We start from the raw sequence: 22,409 nt of genomic DNA on the forward strand, positions 1-22,409 counted from the left end.
ATAAAGATAATTAGCATCGCTGAAACAGTTGTCAACCCATACTTTCCGTTCTCCAACTCTCTAAGGGCAGATTTCGAAGGGCTATATAGTGTCAGGATTGGTTTTCTTGTCTGAAGATGCTATTTATTAATTCCCTCCATCAGTTGAACACTTATTTCAATGTGATTTTTTGGAGCTCACTGGGACAAGAACCACTCGTAGCTATGCATCTACATCTATTTACAATTAGCTAAACATGCAAAGAAAGGAACCATTTGACCCAGAAGCACCTTCGTTTTTTTTTTTTTTTTGATGGAGAAACAGTTTGGATTTGAACAAGAAATGCCACTTGAGGTTGACGAATGAGCCCTTGAATCGACATTCAGAAAGAAGCCATCAGAGCTACGTTATAGATTCGTTCAGCTTACTTGTTTTCTCACGTGCACCGTTTTCACATTTCATTCCCACTCGTAGGCTGATATGAGAAACCCAACTCATTCAGTCCATTTACCACACACCGCCAACGGAATTTCGCTTACAAGGGTTTTGCGAGGTCACAGTTTATTTAGTTACAATATTATTCCATTTCCCTTCCTCTTAACATCTTGAATTCTTCACGATCAAGCCTCAAATGCAACAACAATGTATTTTATTTCTTTTTTAATTTTTTTAAAAGAGTGAAAATGTCCCTCATGTTTTAGGCGATCTCCTTCTTGGGTTGTAGGCTCAACCTGGTTTCGCTCAAAGCAAGCGACTTGAGAAAGGCTGACAAAAGTAGATCCCACCAGCTGAGAGTCCTTTAAGACTAAGGCTGGGACTTTAGCTCGAGCTGGAGTGATCGGGAGCTCAAAAGCTGCACGACATTAACATCACATTCTACATGACTAGCCTGGAGCAAGGCTTTGTTTCTGCCAACGACAACAAACAAAAGTGAGTTCTCTGTAAAGTGTGCCAATTAAATCAACTTGGTTACACGTTTGGATATATTCGGCAGTGAAATGAGTCCGACTGATTGGATTTGGAGTGGTACAGGTGCGTTCAGCAAATATTGCACAATTGTGCGTGGATTCACTATAGCGCAGGTTCCTCTACAAGGGAGCCTCTTTACAATGACAGGTGCTGCGCTCAGCCCTTTTTTCAGCCTGTCCAGTCAGCTGGAAGTGGGACAGGGGTGTTAATCTATGCCACCCGCGGCCGAGCTCTGAAAGGAAAACAACAGCGACCTGGGAAACCTGGTCCCGAAGCTATCCCCGCTTCAGCTTATTTCATGTGTGTGCTTGAGTGAATAAGGCGCTGTGACAGAAAGCCGGCTTTGTGAAAACTCGTCCTCGTCTTTTTAATAATATGGCAATTAGCTCGTATTTATTAATAAAAGAACTCCGTTTGGCTCATCCGCTTGCAACGTTACACCTACAACTTGTAGCATACCTTGCATATAAATTATTGGCAGTTTAAAACAAGCTATGTCAGTACTAAGGGAATACAAAACCAGAACTTAAAACAAGGTAGCTGGAGCATTCGTAAATCCACTGGTCCATGAATTCCACACGTGACATGAATTAATAATAATAATAAAAAAAGCAAAAAAAATGAACATAATGGTCCATAATGTAACATGGCTGGTCTCATTTCCCAGAGAGCACGCAGGTAATCCTCGAATGCAAAGCTTTGCATTACATGAAGTCAAGCGCTAATCCTTGTGTTAATGGGGACACGGACATCTACGGATGTTCCTTCACTCGGTCGAGTGCTTTTCTTCACAAATAGCAGATGCAGTGATAGGTATTCCTGTATGTGGAGCAACACTCCTTCGAATACAAAATAAAAAAAAGCGGTGGTTCGAAGATTTCCATCCTCGCTCCTTTTTCATTTTATTTTATTTTTATAATTCAATGGTTCTTTGAAGAATGGTTTCTTGTCCATGGTGAGTGTTTAAGCATGGTCATGTTTATGTTCCCACTTCAAGGAAAATGGGCCTATGGGAACTGTGAACTGACAGTTCAAGAGCTCTCCAAACTTCCCCTCCTTGCCTTGACTACTTGTGAATAAATGGGTGTGAATGTGTGAAATGGGGGTGGCTGTGCACATCTATGTGTTTTTAAAGTGAACGCTGGGTGTGTTAGCCCAAGCGTCCGGCTCCGTGGCTCTGGGAAAGCAGGAAAGACTGCACCACCTGCTCTGTGGACTGGGGGGTTGTGTTGACGTCCTCCAGCGCATCGGCTACGGCAAACTGCCTGTCCCTTAAACGGTTCCAGTTGGACAGAATATTGTGATACTCAAATACCTTCTCATAGTTTCCAACTGAGTTGTACAGTTTTATCAGGCCTCTGTAGTCATACTCCAGTCCACTGTAACCCTCCCCAAACAGCTTCTTGCCTGAAGGAAACAACAGATAGATTCAAATGACTGGGGTTGCTATTTTAAACATGTGGTAAAGTCATTAAAAATGACAGAACAGACACTTGGTACTTTTTTAAATGTTCTTTTGAAACTTAAATTAAACATTCAGAAAAAAAATCTAATTAGAATGACTTCTGAAGTTGAAACATGAACCATTTTTTTACTTTACTTTTTGACATCTTTGATTTTATTAATTTGACCAATTATTTTGACCATAATGACTCTATATTTGTTTTGTTTGTTTTTATTTGACAGGCCAATAGGAATAACTCATACATATTTTAAAAACTGTCAAAATTGAAATACAAAAAATATCAATTTCCATTTCCAAAAGTTTGCATTGTGGTCCTCAGTTATTTGATATTTAATATCCAATCAAATAACCAAAAAGATAACAAACCCCAATAACTGATAGCGCCGATAAATGTACATTCATTCATTCATTCTTTTTCTTTTTGGCTCAGTCCCTTTGTTAATCTGGGGTCGCCACAGCAGAATGAACCGCCATCCAGCATATGTTTTACGCAGCGGATGCCCTTCCAACTGCAACCCATCACTGGGAAACACCCATACATTCATATTCACACACATACACTACAGACAATATTAGCTTACCCAATTCACTAATAGCACATTTTTGGACAATAGCATCCGGAGAAAACCCACGCGAACATGGGGAGAACATGCAAACTCCACACAGGAATGCCAACTGACCCAGCCGAGGCTTGAACCTGCGACCTTCTTGCTGTGAGGCGAGATTGCTACCCACTGCTCCACCTCCGATAAATGTACAGTACGGTGCAACGTTTTTAAGCACTATACCAGACTCATATACATCCTCTGCAATATTCAGGTTTGGACCCTGTGGAGGCAAGTTCATTACTGCCTGAATTTCATCAGCTGTTTTCTTTCTCCAAATAGGATTTCACTGCAATTACCTGATCAGTATCATGCTGAAAATGAAAACTACCACTGAAGTCCTTTCTAGAAGGATTAGCATAATGCATTAAAACCTATCTGTACTTTGAAACATTCACAATTCCATCAATTCAGACAGTATTGCCAACAACATTAGTACACTCTAAAACTCAAAGAGTTAAGGTAACTCAAACCATTTGAGGAAATGGATTGCAGCAAACCATTTAAGTTCAAAAACCAGTCTTAATGAGTACTGTGAACTTAATCCATTTAAGTTTAAGAAATGAGGTATTTAATTAACTCATTACTAGGGCCAGACAGAATTCGCGGACATTTTTTGCTATTTCTGCAGAGAATTTTGTAAGAAATCTGCGGATTTATGCAGAATTATTTTGTGAGTAACAAAACTAAAAACTTAATATGCTGAATAAAAAATAATAGCTTTTAAACTTTTACGTAATGTTTACAATGCAAAATTGATTCACTTATTTGGTAAAGAAATCAAGTCTATCATACAATATATCTACTAAAAGGCAGAAAATATTACTTTACAAGCTGTATTGTAAATAAATCAAATGAACACTTTCATATTAGCCAATAATACTCCTAAAATGTATTTAAAAACTGAATAAATATCAATTTACACAAGTTAATAAATAGACTTAATGATGGACTAAAAATCCATCACAGATTCCGCGTGGGCCTACTCATTACCTTTAACACTAAGTTCAAAACTCTTTTCAAATGAATAGAATTAACTTTGTCAATTTTCAGTTAACTACACGCATTTCATTTGATTAAGTTGACTGTTGGGATTTACAGTGTAGCAATGCAGCTCAGATCAGGACAAACAGCCTCTCTCCAGCATTGTCTTAAACAACTAAACCAAAGTAATTCAAACTCTAACCTAACTGCTATCCTAACAAACCATACATCAATTGAAAGATCATTTATTCATCCTGTATAAATCTCAAATCTAAGACCCTTTTGGTAAAAGGTCACATATATCCATAAACCATCAGTAAAACAATGTAAAACTTTAGCATGATACTGTATAATCATACATTTTCATCCAAAATGCATTACGCATCCTCACCAATAGCGATGGAGCGCAGGTAGAGGCGCTCTGCATCATCATACTGATTCATGTCATAGTTGTAGAGCGAGGCCAAATGTCCCACTGACAGCGCCACCTCGTAGTCCTCCTGTCCTAACAGCTGCTCCTTGATCTGTATGGCCTTGATGTGCATCTCCTCTGCCTCCTGCATAACAAAACACACCACAGAAAGGTCAGTCAACCAAATGACAAGCTTAAAAACACTCATTTGCCCCGTTTACACTTGGCATTAAAATATGATTAGACCCTGAAAAAACACAAGGTGCAACTATAACGTTTTGAGCTAGTTCACATTCAACCCCATCCAAAGGTAGATGAAAACACATTTAATAGGATTGTATTCATAGTATAAATGGTACCACTGAAGATCTGCTGGGAAGAAGATAACAAGATAAAAGGGGCCAATAATAGACAATAACAAATAAGACACATCAAATCTACATTAATATGACATATCATACATGTGTATTTAACGCCATGTCAGCAACAATGGCTATTTTCATGGCAAAAACATGCCATTAATAAATATACAATTAAAAACTACAAACAAATTGATTCATAAATCAGATTTTTAACCTTTATATATAATAAAATATATATATTTTTTTTCTGGTGACACAGCTGAATTACATTAACACGACAACTATGTAGCCAAATATTTTAAAAGTTTGCTTTCCTTAACGTTCCACATTTACATGACAATGTTTGGCATAAAAACGCCAAAAACACTTCATCACATAAGCCAAGCTAGTACTTGGCTCTGTTGACAGCACCTGTAAGGAAGTGGCAGTCATTGGCTTGATGCTTATGTTCATGTATAATTTGCCATGTGTGCAAGATGCATCTCCATTTTGGTTGTAATGTGAAGTAAATCCCCCCTTTGCTGATGAAGTGTTATCAAACACTTGAGCAACACTACTATGTACTCCCCTATTGGTGTGTGTTTGTTTACGCTTGCCTTTAATCTACACTCCACTAAACACGTACTATTCATGCACATGACGTCACCGTTTACTCAAAAACGTCAACTTTGAAACCTGTTTTCAGTTACAAAACGCCATTGCAGTTTAAACAGACAGGCAACATGTATAAATACAAAACCAAACGTTTTTGAGTAAACGCCCCCCAAAACAGATGTAAATAGAAATATCCTATCTACTTGCTATCCAATCAACCAAACAAAGGGAAAGTTCGCCCCAATATAAAAATTCTGCCATTGTTTACTCCACTTGTTCCAAACCTTTCTTCCTTCTGTTGAACACAAAGGACGAGCCATTGACTTTAATAGTTTTACTTTTCTCAACATTCTTCAGAATATCTTGTTTTGTGGTCAAAGGAATTCACAAAAGTGCAAAACTACTAGAGTGAGTAAATAAGCAGGAACTTTTTAGTTTTGGCTCAACTAACCCGTTAGTTCCACTATAACCAGGGTCTGTTACGTTTAGCTCACACAGTTGGAAAACATACAGTTAGGTCCATAAATATTTGGACATCGACACTTTTTTAATATTTTGTACTCTATACACCAACACAATAGATTTGAAATGAAATGAACAAGATGTGCTTTCACTTTAGACTGTCAGCTTTAATTTGAGGGAATTTACATCCAAATCAGGTGAATGCAGTAGGAATTACAATAGTTTGCATATGTGCCTCCCACTTGTTCTGGGTCCAAAAAGAATTGGACAGAATAATAATCATAAATCAAACTTTCATTTATTAATAGTTGGTTCCAAATCCTTTGCAGTCAATTACAGGAACGCACAGACATCACCAGACACCGGGTTTTATTCCTGGTGGTGCTCTTCCAGGCCGGTCCGCTGTTCCTACTTGTTCTTGGGTAATTTTCCCTTAAGTTTTGTCATAATCAAGTGAAATACAAGCTCAATCGGATTCAGATCAGGTGATTGACTTGGTCATTGCATAACATTCCACTTCTTTCCCTTTAAAACCTCTTTGGTTGCTTTTGCAGTATGCTTTGGGTCATTCACCATCTGCACTGTAAAGCACTGTCCAATGAGTTCTGACGCATTTGGCTTAATATGAACAGAAAATATTGCCTGAAACATTTAAGAATTCATCCATTTATCCGTTTTTACTTTTTTATGAATATTCCAAACAGTTGTTTTGGCCATGCCTAAAGCTTTTGTTCTCTGATGGCTTTCTGTTTCTGCTCTCTGATGGGTTTGTTTTGTTTTTTCAGCCTATTAAAGGCTTGCTTGACTGATAGTGACAGCTCTTTGGACCTCATATTGAGAGTTGACAGTAACAGATTCCAAACGCACCTGGCAATGGAACATGGAAGCCAATTGTTCATTTACTTTTGGACCCTTAACAAGTGAGAGGCACATATGCAAATTGTTGTAATTCCTACAGCGTTCACCTGATTTGGATGTAAATACCCTCAAATTAAAGCTGACAGTCTGCAGTTAAAACACACTTGTATGTTTCATTTATGTCCAAATATTTATGGACCTTACTGTAATATTGGGCACTTTAAGAGGTTACGAATGAATAAGAACCTTGAATTTGCGCATGGATTGATAAAGTCGGCCCAGGTTGCCATAGTGTTTTGCTGTTTGAACGTTGAATTCTCCAAAGGCTTTTTTGGCCAACTGAAGGGAGGAAAGGTGCAGGTCATGGGCTTCCTGTAGGAGGCGCTCCTCGGTTTCTTTGTTATGGCAATCGATGGCAATCTCCTCCAGGATTAGAGCTACAGATGCAACATCAGAAATACAAATTAGCGTAAAATAACGTGATTCTAAAAAAAATTAAGTAGAGAAACTAACTGAAAGAACAGATACATTAAACATGGGCCACTTCAGTAATGCAGCTGTGAATGAGAGTAGTTATGAAAGCTCTTAAAAGCACTAGCCTCACCTTTCACCCTCTTGGACGAGGCCAGCAGCAGATGTTCTTCAGGGAGAATATGAGTTATGATATCTATGGCACGTTCTGCGTGGAATCTAAAAGTACAATTCAAAGTATGAAACTGGTACATTTCATTTGACAAACACTTCCATGAAAACAGACAGAAAAACAGTTCTAGAAGAACCACTTAATTGTGTTAAAGGTAAGGGCAAATACTGGCCATCTGTTTTATGGACTTCTTTACACTCAAGGGACAGATAAAATGGTATAAAAGTTCACACTGGATTATCTCCACAACCAAAATACTGTTTTATACTGAATTGAATCGACAGAAGTGGCAGCTTGCTTTTCAAGAAGTGACTCATGACACCAATAAAGTTACTCATGTTTTCATGATGATCCTGATAAGAGGAATGTTTGTGTTCTTTCATAAAAACAGCAGTGCTATTTCGACTTCGACCCATTACGTATTTTTCAGTGTTGCCTAGTGAATTGTTTTGAGATTGGGGAGCCCTACATCCTTAAAAAGGTTACAGATTTATATTGTTTTGATGCTTGAATGTCTTTGACCTACAACCATAACCTGATCATCTGTGCATGAATCATCTACAAACTTTTCATTTGATTGGGAAAAATCCCGCCCGATCTCATGAGAAATGCAGCTATTTCAGATATTGTCAGCAAGTGGCTAATTGGCACAAATTCATAGGATTTCATTCACTTGAATATGTATGATTTTTAAAAGAAGGCATGGCCCTAAACTAGGCCTCTCACAATAATCAATATATCGAATTATCATGCAATACTTGGAGATTAACACAATCATTTTTGTCATTGCGAAATATATTTACAAATTCACAAATAACGTTAAAGCCATTTTACAATGACATTTACATTCTATCTCACCAGTGACAAAGTTTATAATTGAACATTTACCAAAGGTTAAATTTAATACTATACAGGGAGTTGTTGCAAGGCTGTTGCTAACATAAATTTCCATGGTTCTAGAATGAATTAGCATGTTGCTAGCATGTTTCTACTCTACATTGCTAAAGCTACCTAAAAACATGTTGTTAGCATGAATTTAGTATGACTTAACATGTTGCTAATGCGAATTAGCATGTTGCTAGTATTAGTATGTTTTTAATATGGATTGGGTATATTGTTAGCATGTTTCTAGTATGTTTAGTATGTCATTTGTATGTTATTAGTATGTCATTAGTATGTTTCTAGTATGGATTAGTATGTTTCTGGAATGGATTAGTTTGTTTCTAGAATGGATTAGTGTGCTTCTAGAATGGATTAGTATGTTTCTGGAATGGATAAGTGTGTTTCTAGAATGAATTAGTGTGTTTCTAGAATGGATTAGTCTGTTTCTAGAATGGATTAGTATGTTTCTGGAATGGATTAGTATGTTTCTGGAATGGATTAGTGTGTTTCTAGAATGAATTAGTGTGTTTCTAGAATGGATTAGTCTGTTTCTAGAATGGATTAGTGTGTTTCTGGAATGGATTAGTATGTTTCTGGAATGGATTAGTGTGTTTCTAGAATGGATTAGTGTGCTTCTAGAATGGATTAGTATGTTTCTGGAATGGATAAGTGTGTTTCTAGAATGAATTAGTGTGTTTCTAGAATGGATTAGTCTGTTTCTAGAATGGATTAGTATGTTTCTGGAATGGATTAGTGTGTTTCTGGAATGGATTAGTATGTTTCTGGAATGGATTAGTGTGTTTCTAGAATGAATTAGTGTGTTTCTAGAATGGATTAGTGTGTTTCTGGAATGGATTAGTATGTTTCTGGAATGGATTAGTGTGTTTCTGGAATGGATTAGTATGTTTCTGGAATGGATTAGTCTGTTTCTGGAATGGATTAGTATGTTTCTGGAATGGATTAGTGTGTTTCTAGAACGGATTAGTATGTTTCTGGAATGGATTAGTGTGTTTCTAGAATGGATTAGTATGTTTCTATTATGGATTAGTATGTTTCTAGAATGGATTGGTATGCTTCTAGTATAGATTGGTATGCTTCTAGTATAGATTAGTATGTTTCTAGTATAGATTAGTATGTTTCTTGTATAGATTAGTATGTTTCTAGTATGGATTAGTATGTTTGTAGTATGTCCAATGTAACGCCAAAAGCAGTTTTTTTATCATAATCTATGGGACAGTTGCTAGGGTGCCGTAATTAGTTACTAGGGAAATAGGGTGTGGCTAGTAAGTTGAAAAGTCATAGGTGATTGGCAGATTGGCAGTCTGAGTTAAATGAGCCCAACCTTAAGTCTGTATGACAGTCTGACAGAAAATTATGAGGTCACAAAGTTTGGTCCAATGTTAAGTCAATGGGAGTTTTCAGAATTTTCTGGGTCAGTTTTCGGAAAACCATAAGTCGGATGAGTTGGAAAAGATATAGTAACTTGATTTAGTTTAGAGGTTTGGAGTTAGTTTGGTGGCTGTTTTATGAACGGTCTAAAAGGAGATGCGTTCTTAAAATAGTATATGAAGAGGACGAGAGAAGAAGAATAAGTTTATGTAGTATAACAGTATGTTGGCTTTCTTAAGCCACCATAATTATAGAATTTAAATAAATAACCCTAAGCTTTATAAGTATTTTCATGATAAGTGTTTATGGCTATTTGAATTATTATGCTGTTATATAATCATTATATAATCAGTGGCATAAAATCTCAAAATGACAATAATATCGCTTGTGTATCGCACAACAAAAATTCCTTATTGTGACAGGCCTACCCCAAACCACGCCTCTCATTGGAGGATGAGCATAATGTACTAAAATGTAATTTAGTATTAAATGTTATACCAATTGCCAGTAAATTAAAAGGTTATTAACTGCTCTGAGATTGCATTAAAAAACATCCAAGCATATGTGCTGAATATTAGTTCATAATTCTCTAGACAGAAATGATATACTCACAGTGCTGTGTCGAATTTACCAGAGCTGTACTGATGGACGTAAGATGAATACGCCAGGTCTTCATGCGCAGTCGCAACATGAATATTCTTTCCTCCAAACACTGACTGCCGAATATCTAATGCAGTCTGAATAACAAATGAAATGCCTTTAGTCTTTCAAACAAATGAGAAAGTGGCTTATTTACACACCCACATTTAAAGCGATTATTTTCTCACCTGGTAAATGGTCACAGATTGACAGATATTATCCACGTTTAAGAGATAAAACCCATAATCTAGTAGTGTATCTGAATATTTTGGATGCTTGTGCCCAAAATGTTCCCTGAAAAAAATGTGAACATATTTCAGAAGTGTCAAACTGAACTATTTCAAGTTGATAGTTCTCACTACACATGATATTTCTTACCGTGCCAAGAAGACTGCGTGTTTAATCAGTTGTTCAGCTTTCCTGAACTCCCGCTTAACAACACAAGCCTGCAGAGATCAATGTAGACACTTTTTTAGATTCATTATTAGAAACATTGAATAACTCAAACATCCAACAATAACAGACCTTTGAGGCTTGTCTGAGAACATCAACTACTACTTTCACAGGTAAGCCGACTGTGATCTCTTTCATAGCTTCTATACACCACCTATAGGCCTGAAATGCACAAGGAAAACATTAATGTAGAACAGGCCTTCTCCAAACAGACTTCTGGGACAGTTGCAAGGGGACTCACCTCATCATAGTGGCTTTTGGCAAAAAGCAGGGCACACAGTTCTCCATACAAGGCAGCCTTATTAGCCTGATGTCCGTGTTTGGCTAGTTTGTCCATGTAAGACTGGGCTAGTTTAAAAGTCTCTTCTCCCAGGTGGTATTTGCAGTTGCCGTTACGCACATGAAGTAACCTGGCACATAAGAATCAGCATAAAATTAGCTTGCATGTCAAAATGTTTATTTTTTACAAAAATATTGATTAACATTTTGAACTAATACAATATCATATAAATACATATCAAAGTAACACACTCTTCTGCTTTTTTACAACCAAGATCTAATGACCATAAAAACTATGTAATTAACACAGTAAATGTAAAATTCTAAATAATAATAATAATAATAATAATGATATTAGTTATTGGGCTTTTAAATTGTTTTGATCGTTTTATTGGATATACAGTCATGGTTAAAATAACTGAGGATGATACAGTGCTCAGTGATACAGTATACGTATAATTATAAAAAATAAAAAAATTATCTATAAATTTAAAATTTATAAAAAAAATTAATAAATAATAATTTTACTGCTTGCAAACGTCAAAAACAATGAAAACAATAGGTGACAAGTTCACTTAAAACAACTGAGAAAAATAAATTAAAGCCTATTAAAATGTTTAAAAATATTGCTTTCAATTTCTACCCTCATCCTAAACAATTTGAAAATAACAGATTCCATTGAACAGAAAAATCTTCAGATTCAACACTAAATTATGTATCGCAATATAAAGGAATATTACAAAAAGTTAATGTGCAACCCCAATTCTATTTTTGTACCCCTTCCCTTTGGCCCTTGAAACAGAGTGTAAAGGGGAAGGGCTTCAAAATTTACCCCTAAAAAATGGGACACCACTACAACATATGCACACGTCATCATATGTCATCGTGATCTCCTGCTTTATATGAGATTGATGATGGCGACTGGTGTAGTTATTCCAGTTGCGTTATTTTTTTTGGTATTTATCTTCAGGGAATCACAGAAGGCATATATCATGTTATCATAACAATATAATGCGGCAATAAGCTTGTAAGTGTACTGTGTATTTACACCGTGGCCATATTGGTCTATGCAAACACACAAAAACAACATTAACATTATACCAGACACTGTAAAAATCTCATTCCCAGTCACTAGACTTTTCTGACAGGGTATTCGAGTGTGATTGAGTGACAGAATGTTGTGGGACTACTATACAGAAGGTTATTATGGATTATAAATAGCGAAATTTAGCAGTTTTTATTTTAGTGGTATATTTAAAAAATATGACAGTAAAACACAAACGCCAGGATGAATGTATCAAAACATATGCTACCCCTTCAAGTAAACGAGCAAAACAAGGGGTGTAGGCTAAGGGGTAGAATTGGGATTGGGCCTAAGTGTGATAAATTCCATACAACAAATTCAATTAATCAATCTTTTTAATTCACTATAATTAACATTAACCCAACATTAAAATGACCATTTACAGCTGGAAGAAACTGAAGCTGACCATTAGCTCACCTTACACAGCACTCTACGGCACGATACCAGTGAAGAACCTCATCGTGTAGTGTGCACAGCTGGAGACACGACAGGAAGACTTTCTCTGCATCTCCATACCAACCGGCATCTGATAAAAAGCCACCTGGGATGGAAAAAAACAACAACAACATATTATTACAAGAGTTTGTCATTACAAGCTGAAAGTGCACAAGAGTGAGTCACAAAGCAGCATACCTAAAACAAAGCCAAACTGTATAGCTTTCTCTTTCACATGTGCATCAGACTCAGCGATGTATGAACATCGGCGGCTGAAGGAGTTTGCCAGGACTGAAGCTACCTTAACACCGTGGTCCATCAACGCCTGGAAGCAGTGGTGTAGGAGGTGCCTGAAGAAAACAAATATGAATCAGTGATTAAAGAGACTTAAAAATATTGTAGCCTTAAAAATATATAAGAAAATATTGTTTATTTTATTTATATTTATTTAAAAGAAGGAACATGGATGTTTCTCTTACTCTTTGCAATGACACCTACTATAATGTATTAATATTCTATAATATTACTAGGGGAAATATTTCTGTAATGGTGATAATACTGGGATAATATGAGGGTTTTATTGTAATCAAAACTGATACTTTCAAATCAGTTTGCCCTATATAATATACTATGCATGCCATACACTTTGCACAATAACCAGGGCTTGACATTAACACCTGTTAACCTGCTAAATGTGTCAGATTTCAGCTGTGGTGGGTTAGACAGCCAAATTAATAATAAAAATTAATAATTTTTAAATTGCCAGTGCTGCCTCGTCATTAAAGATAAGAATTTTAGTTTATGACTGTTCGTCGATACGTGTGCAAATGTTACCCTAAAAGAAGCAGCACGAATGATAACTGTTCAGGCGAGCAAAAGAAAGCAAATTAATAGCAAATGAGAGGACAATCAGGCGCACAGTGAGACACAGGCGATTTTGATGCACTGATGAGGGCTTTGGTGTCGCGCATCACATCTGTGCTCAAAAAGCTTCAGTGTCCCGTTTCCTTGCGCAAAGCAACCGTGTCTAAAAACACATCGGGTGCGATTGGTCTCTTTTAAATAGACTGGAAAAAAGTGTTGCTCATCCACCCACAGTCCTGGTGCTTTCAAAAGCTTGAGATTTTTTGTAAGCAGCAGTGGTTGCTGCTTTCACTTCATCTATTCTTTGAACAGATAATATGCCTAAAGTTAACCGTGTAAGTCTGATCATCCTTTCATTATCGCACACAGAATGTTTTAAGTTTTCTTTTGCTTACAGTTATTTTTATTAATATGGTTTAATTATCTTCCTTTACAATAACATTGCTTTAATATGAGATTACCTCTCTATTTATATAAAGTTAACTGGTGATCTGGGACCATTAGCCAGTACAGACTACGGTGTATAGTTTTAGATGCATGGAAATATTTTTTTAAACATTTTTGTTGAATAAAAAGAGTATTTTATACAGCTATGTTTTGCTTTTTTGACACATTATAACATTTTTGGCAAGGAAAAAAATAGTTTGTTGTAGCTAGAGAATATAGAAATTTATTTTCTACTATGGAATTGATGGGTACCGGTGACAGTTGATGGGTTAACTAATTAGGTTAGGATAATTAGGCAAGTCATTGTATAATGAAGGTTTGTTCTGTAGACTATCGAAAAAATATACAGCTTAAAGCGGCTTATAAATTTGACCTTAAAATGGTTTAGAAAATTAAAAACTGCTTTTATTCTAGCCGAAATAAAAGAAATAAGACTTTCTCTAGAAGAAAAAATATTATCAGACATACTGTGAAAATTTCCTTGCTCTGTTAAACATCATTTGGGAAATATTTAAAATATAAAAAAAAAAATTCAAAGGAGGCCTAATAATTCTGACTTCAACTGTATATTGCGATACAAATATCATTTCACCAGATTGCTTAAATAGGAGTCTCTCTATTTGCAAGAATCGATTCATTTAGACTTCCATTCATAGGCATGTGAATGTGGTGGACCAGAACACAAGCACGTGCAACAAGTTTCGCATTTCACTGCATTTACAAGTTCAAGCTGGGTGATTTCTTACCTGCAAAATCACATCAGGTGATTGCGTGAGACCAATAGAAGATCATTTAAAATAAGAAATTTCAAATATGGAGCAATCGCTCACTTTTATTAATGTCTATTCATATTGTTTCCATGACTTTTCCATAACTTTGTGGGCTTTTCTGTTTTTCCCAAAACATTTCCAGACCTAAAAAATGACATGTCAAAATTCCATGACTTTTCCAGGTTTTCCATGACCGTATGAACTCTGTACTATTCTTTTTTTAAATTTACCTAGAATTATCAGTTAAAAGAGTGCATAAATAAGCACATTTGCACCATTGCTGTGATATTGAGAATCAATAAATGAGCTTTTTTACACTATTGCGACAAAATCTATCACTATTTGTACTACTCTACAAAGAAACGGATAACCTCTTGTTCCATACATCATGTGAGATTTGAATCACCAGCTCAAAATACACACGCACACACTCAATGTCATACAGCACGGTCATAAATACATCAATATGGTATGGCTTTGGGACTTTATTACTTTGACAAACAGACAAGAGTGGACTCGGTTACCTTTTGTCAGAGGCCCTGAGCACTTTAGCAAAGACCTCCAGCTCACAAAACTCCGCTCCCAGCTGGCAGAGCCGGCCTTGCTGGTAAAGCTGGAACACATGAAGAAATGTGAGACCGCTGACCCTATTGTACATGTGACACAACAAAGACAACTCAAGCCTTCCCTTGAGGATACCAAGACCCTGAAATCCAGGAAAGTAGCCGTTATGAAGACAGAATGTACAATGAGAAAGAGTTTGTGCAAGACCAATATGCGTGCCAATTACATTTTGTTTGTGATATGAAGTATCTGGCTTCCTAAACAAAACTATGAAGGTAATTCAGTTGCGTAACTCGAGAGCTTGCAAATGTAAATGTGAGCACTTGTGATAATAATATTTGTATGTGTAGGTTGAAATGTACACTTACAGCTCTGATGTGAACAGCTGAAATCCTCGATTTGCACACACACACAACAATCCACACACTTGTGTTTTAAATTGGAAGTTGCAGATTAATAGTTGTGTATTTGTAAAATGTCATTTACAAATACAAAATGACAGACACACGTGTGCACGGCAAATTTGACTGCATCTTCGCTCTACAACCACAGGTCGGCACTCACAACCTCTCAGTTTTGTCAGTACAACTACAAATCTCCCGCGCTCTGACTTTTGCTACACATCTCCCGCGATCTCTGTAGCAGAACCAAGTGTGCCGCAAGCCTACGTTTGAGTGAAGGTTTCGGCCGTTAGATCGCCCCCTGGGGGCTGGCTGCAGTACAAGTCATAAAGCCCGCCTCCTCCGTGTTAATGAAGGAGACTTGAGCCCAAATAAAAAAAAATATTACACTTGCAATAAAATGTCCCGAAAGATAGTTCTGGTCGATTAAGGCACTGGTTATTGTGCTGAAATAGGTGCAGATCTTCATTTTTGTAAACAGTTTGTTTTTAGCAGTAATTTAATGCTGGGCGTGTCATCGTGATACACAGCTGTGATTGACAGTTTCTCAAAGCGCGGCGTCTGAGCTTCGGCAGGAGAGTGAAGTAGACTGAAATGTTATTATTCGATTTCTGTGTTATTTTACCATGACAAAATGAGTTCAGCAGTAAACTATAGTTTCTGACATACATGATCCTGGTGGAACACTGTTTATTCGCTAAGTTCAGGGCTTTTTTCGGGCTTTATTAGTTTGCTGATACACGCCTAGCCACCCAGATAGCAAAACACAGTTCCGGCTAGATTCTCGCCTGCCGGAGACTTATCTCTTAGAGCTCAGACTGACTAATGTTACCTCTGCTGGACCTACTCCGGATGCCTGGACTCACTGCCCGAATCCAGTCCTAGTCAATCGAGCCAGATGCGGCGGCCGAGCGAGCAGGCGCTGCCGCATGCGAGCCGGAATCAGCCCGCGACGCCGCGAGTAAGTTGTGCGCTGCGGCCTGGAGCTGGCGCGATTGAATATATAAAACCCTCATATTTGTTAACGTTATTACATCCATTTTTGTTGATATGACAGCAAACGCATGCTGAGAAGTTCGGGGGGCGTAGTTGATTTTACATAAAGCGTTTGATTGGAAGCTCGACTCTGCTCATTTTCGCGGCTCCTCCTCTGGCTCCATCAGACAGTCCTTCTGCGCATGTCTGGCTCCAATTTCAGCAGTCTTTTGCGACAGTTTGTGCCCGTCAAGCAGGCGTTTTGCCCTCAAGGCGTTCAATGGGAAAAAGGGCTGTCGCGTCGTCCATATTTTTTACAGTCATTGAGCAGAACCCATCTGTGCACTTGCAAATGCAGAGGCGTGAGCAGCGCGGGGCGGGGGAGGGGCGGGGCAGGTGTAAAGCTGTTTGATTGGCTGATGCCTGACCAATGAACAATGCCAGCAGCCAACAGGACTGAGGTGCAAAATAATCATTTCCCACGATTATTTTATTATTTAGGGTTTATTTCAACTCTTTTCTGAAGAGATTCTTGTTAAAAATCATTAATTTTGCGGAAATGTACATACCAGTAAAAGAGCAGCAAAGCCAGTTTATTGGCTAGAGCCAGCCAATGAGATGGGGCGTTTCTGTTTGTCAGCACACAGGGCAGCTCACGTTGTTGGAGGCCTCGAGCAATCAGAGGGTAAGTTATGATTTTTAATAATTATCTATATGTTCAATACTGTTAGCTAAGCTAAGGACTGTGCTAGGTGCTTCTCTAGTTTGTTTTTTTTTTATATAAGAAACAGTTATGAGTTATGTAGGAGTTGCTTTCTATCATGTTATATTGTTCTAAAGATACGATTCAACCCACATGAAATAAGTTGTAATAGTATTTATAGCAAATAATATTACGTTTTTGAACCATACTAACTATAGTAAACTGTATTATACTGTATATACTGCAGTATCTACAACTTTGTTAATGAATGCAACAGCACACTGTAATATTAACTAGCATCAACTTTAATAAATTGAAGTATATATATATATAACTCATAACTGTTTCTTATATAAAAAAAAACAAACTAGAGAAGCACCTAGCACAGTCCTTAGCTTAGCTAACAGTATTGAACATATAGATAATTATTAAAAATCATAACTTACCCTCTGATTGCTCGAGGCCTCCAACAACGTGAGCTGCCCTGTGTGCTGACAAACAGAAACGCCCCATCTCATTGGCTGGCTCTAGCCAATAAACTGGCTTTGCTGCTCTTTTACTGGTATGTACATTTCCGCAAAATTAATGATTTTTAACAAGAATCTCTTCAGAAAAGAGTTGAAATAAACCCTAAATAATAAAATAATCGTGGGAAATGATTATTTTGCACCTCAGTCCTGTTGGCTGCTGGCATTGTTCATTGGTCAGGCATCAGCCAATCAAACAGCTTTACACCTGCCCCGCCCCTCCCCCGCCCCGCGCTGCTCACGCCTCTGCATTTGCAAGTGCACAGATGGGTTCTGCTACAGAGATCGCGGGAGATGTGTAGCAAAAGTCAGAGCGCGGGAGATTTGTAGTTGTACTGACAAAACTGAGAGGTTGTGAGTGCCGACCTGTGGTTGTAGAGCGAAGATGCAGTCAAATTTGCCGTGCACACGTGTGTCTGTCATTTTGTATTTGTAAATGACATTTTACAAATACACAACTATTAATCTGCAACTTCCAATTTAAAACACAAGTGTGTGGATTGTTGTGTGTGTGTGCAAATCGAGGATTTCAGCTGTTCACATCAGAGCTGTAAGTGTACATTTCAACCTACACATACAAATATTATTATCACAAGTGCTCACATTTACATTTGCAAGCTCTCGAGTTACGCAACTGAATTACCTTCATACAAAACGGCCTGACGACTATACTATGATTAAATGGGTAGAATTTCACAGAAATTTAACCCATGCAGGCACAAATCTCAAACTAATAACTACAACCATCCTAAGTCAGTGATTTTAGAAGTTCTTGACTTCAGAAGTTCTTTTGAGTGTTTTTCCAGTGTTGTTGGTATGATAAAAGATATTATTAGGTTTACCTATCATTTATTCAAAATATCATATTTTACAGCTTAAATGAACAAACAGAAAATTAGAAATTCATCCACTGCCTTATTAGATTTAATTCATTTTTTCACTCTTGAAAAAAAAAAAAAACGCTAGACAATAAAACAAAGAACTTTATTTTATATAATTTCTAGTCTTAGGTTTTCTAAGGTTGAGGTCCACTAACATATAAGCTGATCTGACTTTTCTTAAAAGTAAATAACAGCTCAAAAGTCTCTAAACGACCTAGAGAAAGAACAATTGACTTTCTTTCCAGGTTTCTTGGGTTCCAGTTAAACTTGATTTGTGAAGTGTACTTTGAGTCCTCTCTCTCAAATGGAGTTTCATAACACAGAACACTACTGCAAATGCTCAGCGAGTTGTCATCTCTGGACAACAAACTCTGATGGTTACTGTATACAAAACAGTAGAATCGGTCCAGTCAGAATGAAGCATCTAAAAAAGGTGAATGAAATTAGGCCTGTCACAATAATCAATATATCGACTTATTGCACAACACATGGACATGACCTTAATCATTTTTGGCAATGCAATATATATCACCCATACATAAAAACCAATTCTAGCTACACTTTAGCTGATTATGCAACATCTCTATTGGAGGTGACAGTATGGTTAAAAACACTCTATAAAGTAAATGTAGTAAATTATAACACTATATTATAGTAGTTATTTACTATAAATTACTATAGTATATTTTCATGTAGGTGTCTGACAACTGAACATAGATCTGGTAGCAGATTTTTTTGAAAACATTTTTTATTATTATGTATTTGTTTAGGATATGCATTTTCACAGTCTGATTCCAACTATTAAACTGTTAAAATGACTAATTAAATTAAATCTTCTTGAGAATAAAATATGATGTGCTCTTGGGAAGAGTGCACATGCAATATGATGATATTATCTTGTCATTCAAGCATTATATAATGAGCAGTCTTAAAATGACAATAATATTGTTTATCGCAATACATTTTGGTGAAATAAATCGCACAACAAAAAATAGATATCGTGACAGGCCTAAATGAAAAAAAAACGATAAGAGGGAAAGTCAAACAGGTTTTACAAAGTAGAAATAAAACACACTAGGGTTGCACCGCTTACCGGTACTATGGTTGGTATTGATATACTTTGGTCCTAAATTACTGGAAGTGCCAATAGAGTTTGTAAACGGTAGTATTGTCATTAACTGTCTATCTACAATAGATAATGTAGCATGTGGGAAAAGTCACCAAAATGCTCAAGTTTGTGTCCAACAGTAAACCATTTTATTTGAATAGTGTGTGGAGCCCTTTAAGGTTGCAAAACTGTGTATAATTCATGCCTTTTTTGGTAGCCTATTGCAGGTTTTCTAACACTTCAGTTCAAACGCACATCTGAATCGGCTCATTTCTGTTCCTGTTAATACGATTTAATAGCTACAACAACCACGACAATCTCTTTAAAAGAACAACTCACAAAGTGAAATTTAGAATTACTTTGGATTGTTACCTGATAAGACTGATAAAAAGAATAGATGAAAAATCTAAAATAGCAACAGGAGACATTGAAACAATTTTTGACCACTTCATATGGCCTAATTTTGATTGAAAAATGATCTTTTGTAACAAATTTCACTCTGTATAATTTGTATCTTTGTTTTAATGTATTTTTGTTGGTCAGTTATCTACAAAATAAACAAAAGGAATGAAAAGATTTTAGTGAAGTGGGGTGCAAAGAATACTTTTCGACCTTAAGGGAATAATGAATTATGGCCTTAAGTAGGCTTATTAAACCATTAAATATAGTATTTCTAACCATTTTCTTTATAATTTGAGTTATGAATTACAGTATCGCAAAATTGCCTGCTATTGTGATACTTCAGCTGGTATAGTATCGTAAGATTAATTAATGGTTTTGTGACAACCCTAAAACACAAATACAGTGTAATATTTGAATATTTAAAACATTTTGCAACTTTCGAATTAAGGTTTAAACTGATATTTGTCAAAAATGAGTCATTCACATATTCTCATTCTGGGAAAATGTATTCACATACTTGGTGTGTTCGTGTACATTTTAAGAGCTTAGATCTAGAAAAGTGTTTCTCCTATGGGTTTCACCATAAGGAAGTCACAGGAACTTTACATATCTTAAAAACACCCATTATGCAGATAGACGATTGTAATTCCAAAGCGGTAAAATGATTTAACAAAAATTAATATACGGAGATAAAAATACATCATCTGTGCTATCTATCCATACACACTAACCATGAGCAACAATGTTAAATACAAATGCAACTGTGAAGTATTAATAACAAGTTAATGTATTCAGGTATTATTAGTTACTTATATTTTGAATTTAAGGAATGTATTAGAGGGTCAAATGTTTACAATTCCATTAATTAAGATGAAAAGATTTAGGGTTGTGTAAACAAACGGAACTTTGTTATAGTGTTACCATGCCTGCATTGCTGTTTTTATCTTACTGTAACGTTACAGTGGTCATTTATTGTATTCACAGCAGTTGGTAACAAACCGTTTTTACAGATGACACTCGCCAAATTCGTTCAAAACACGGGTTTGGTTAAACGTCCCATAATATTACACTGACCTAGTAATCATAAATAGGTTAAAAGGGTAAAAAGTGAAATGTCATGGTACTGTATGGTTAACTAGTGTTGACCCAGAGAGCTGTATCTCATACAGTAGTAGATAAGCTACAAGCTAGGATAACTAAACAGTGGGCACTTAGGTTTTAACAGTCTAACTGCCACACAGAAATATGAATGTACTCGTAAACCAGGATTTAACCAGGTTAAATGGTCTCGTAGCTCGAATTTCTCCTAACCAGTGCTCCACTGAGAGGTTGATTCAGTTTTTGTTAGCCTAACTGCTAGTAAAAAAGTGTCAGATGATTTTGACGGCTGTTCCGCCCTGAACTCCATCATCGTGCTTCTTACCTTGTAGTACACATCAAACTGTATATTTTCGGGGAGAGATCGGATGTCCCGTCGCGACTGGTCGTAGTTGTCGACCACGGCTGAAATAGCAGTGTTGTAAAGGGTCTCAGGGATCCATTCCAGCTCCACCGCGGCCATATTGTTTTCTTTCACTAAATCCAACCACAGCCCCCCTCTTCCACTCCTACTTTCACCTCCTTCGCTACCTGATCGAGGTAAAACGCTTTACTCTGGTGTTCCTCATACACCCCCGCGGCTGGAAGCGCTTTTTGAGGTTGAAATGGGCTGTTATGATAGAGAACACAACCCCCTGGTTATGCTCTCATGTTTAAAGCTCATCCCCGATCGAGATGCCCCGCCCACTCTATGACACTTTAGGCAATGACGTAGCGCTTGCACTCAGTGAACGCGCATTTGATTGCAGTTCAAAACAACTGCCGCTGGGAGGACAGAAGAAATCTCTCAGAAGTGATTAAAGGTTTGTGACAGAACCTTTCTGACTGTTAGTTTACATTTATTAGGAATTTTGGTACTGATGTAGTCAAAACTAACTTAAAAAATAGTTTTTACGATTTGCTAATTTTTTTGCATGACAATGTAAAAAGTCCAGATTCTATTAATTATATTTAGAGTTTCTGAAGAATTTTTGATACTTACACGGGTTCAACAACAGATTGTTTCATATGAGTTGATCTCTGCCAAAAGAAATGTATCCTTTTGTTTTGGAAGAAAATACAAGTTCCAACTCTTAAATTATGACTGACAGAGTTAACGGGTACATTACATCTGGAAAAAAAACTGGTATACCCTAATAGATGACATTTGGTTATTTGAAAAAATTGGGTCACCT

At 36.7% G+C, this 22,409-nt stretch overlaps 1 protein-coding gene across 2 annotated transcripts; it reads right to left on the bottom strand.

Annotated features, from left to right (window-relative positions):
• Window positions 1–1,312: 1,312 nt before the first annotated feature.
• On the bottom strand, window positions 1,313–21,927 carry appbp2 (amyloid beta precursor protein binding protein 2). 2 transcript variants are annotated; one of them, NM_212633.1, is given in 13 exon segments: window positions 1,313–2,355; window positions 4,394–4,559; window positions 6,937–7,127; window positions 7,295–7,380; window positions 10,217–10,341; window positions 10,432–10,537; window positions 10,622–10,689; window positions 10,769–10,858; window positions 10,938–11,106; window positions 12,477–12,600; window positions 12,693–12,844; window positions 15,100–15,188; window positions 21,560–21,873. In NM_212633.1, coding segments are annotated over 13 exon segments (1,761 nt in total). In that variant the 5' UTR covers window positions 21,698–21,873; the 3' UTR covers window positions 1,313–2,098.
• Between the last annotated feature and the right edge of the window lie 482 nt (window positions 21,928–22,409).

Source organism: Danio rerio, chromosome 15 (genome assembly GCF_052040795.2).
Source record: "Danio rerio strain M-AB ecotype USA chromosome 15, GRCz13ab, whole genome shotgun sequence".
Classification (NCBI taxonomy): Eukaryota; Metazoa; Chordata; class Actinopteri; order Cypriniformes; family Danionidae; genus Danio; species Danio rerio.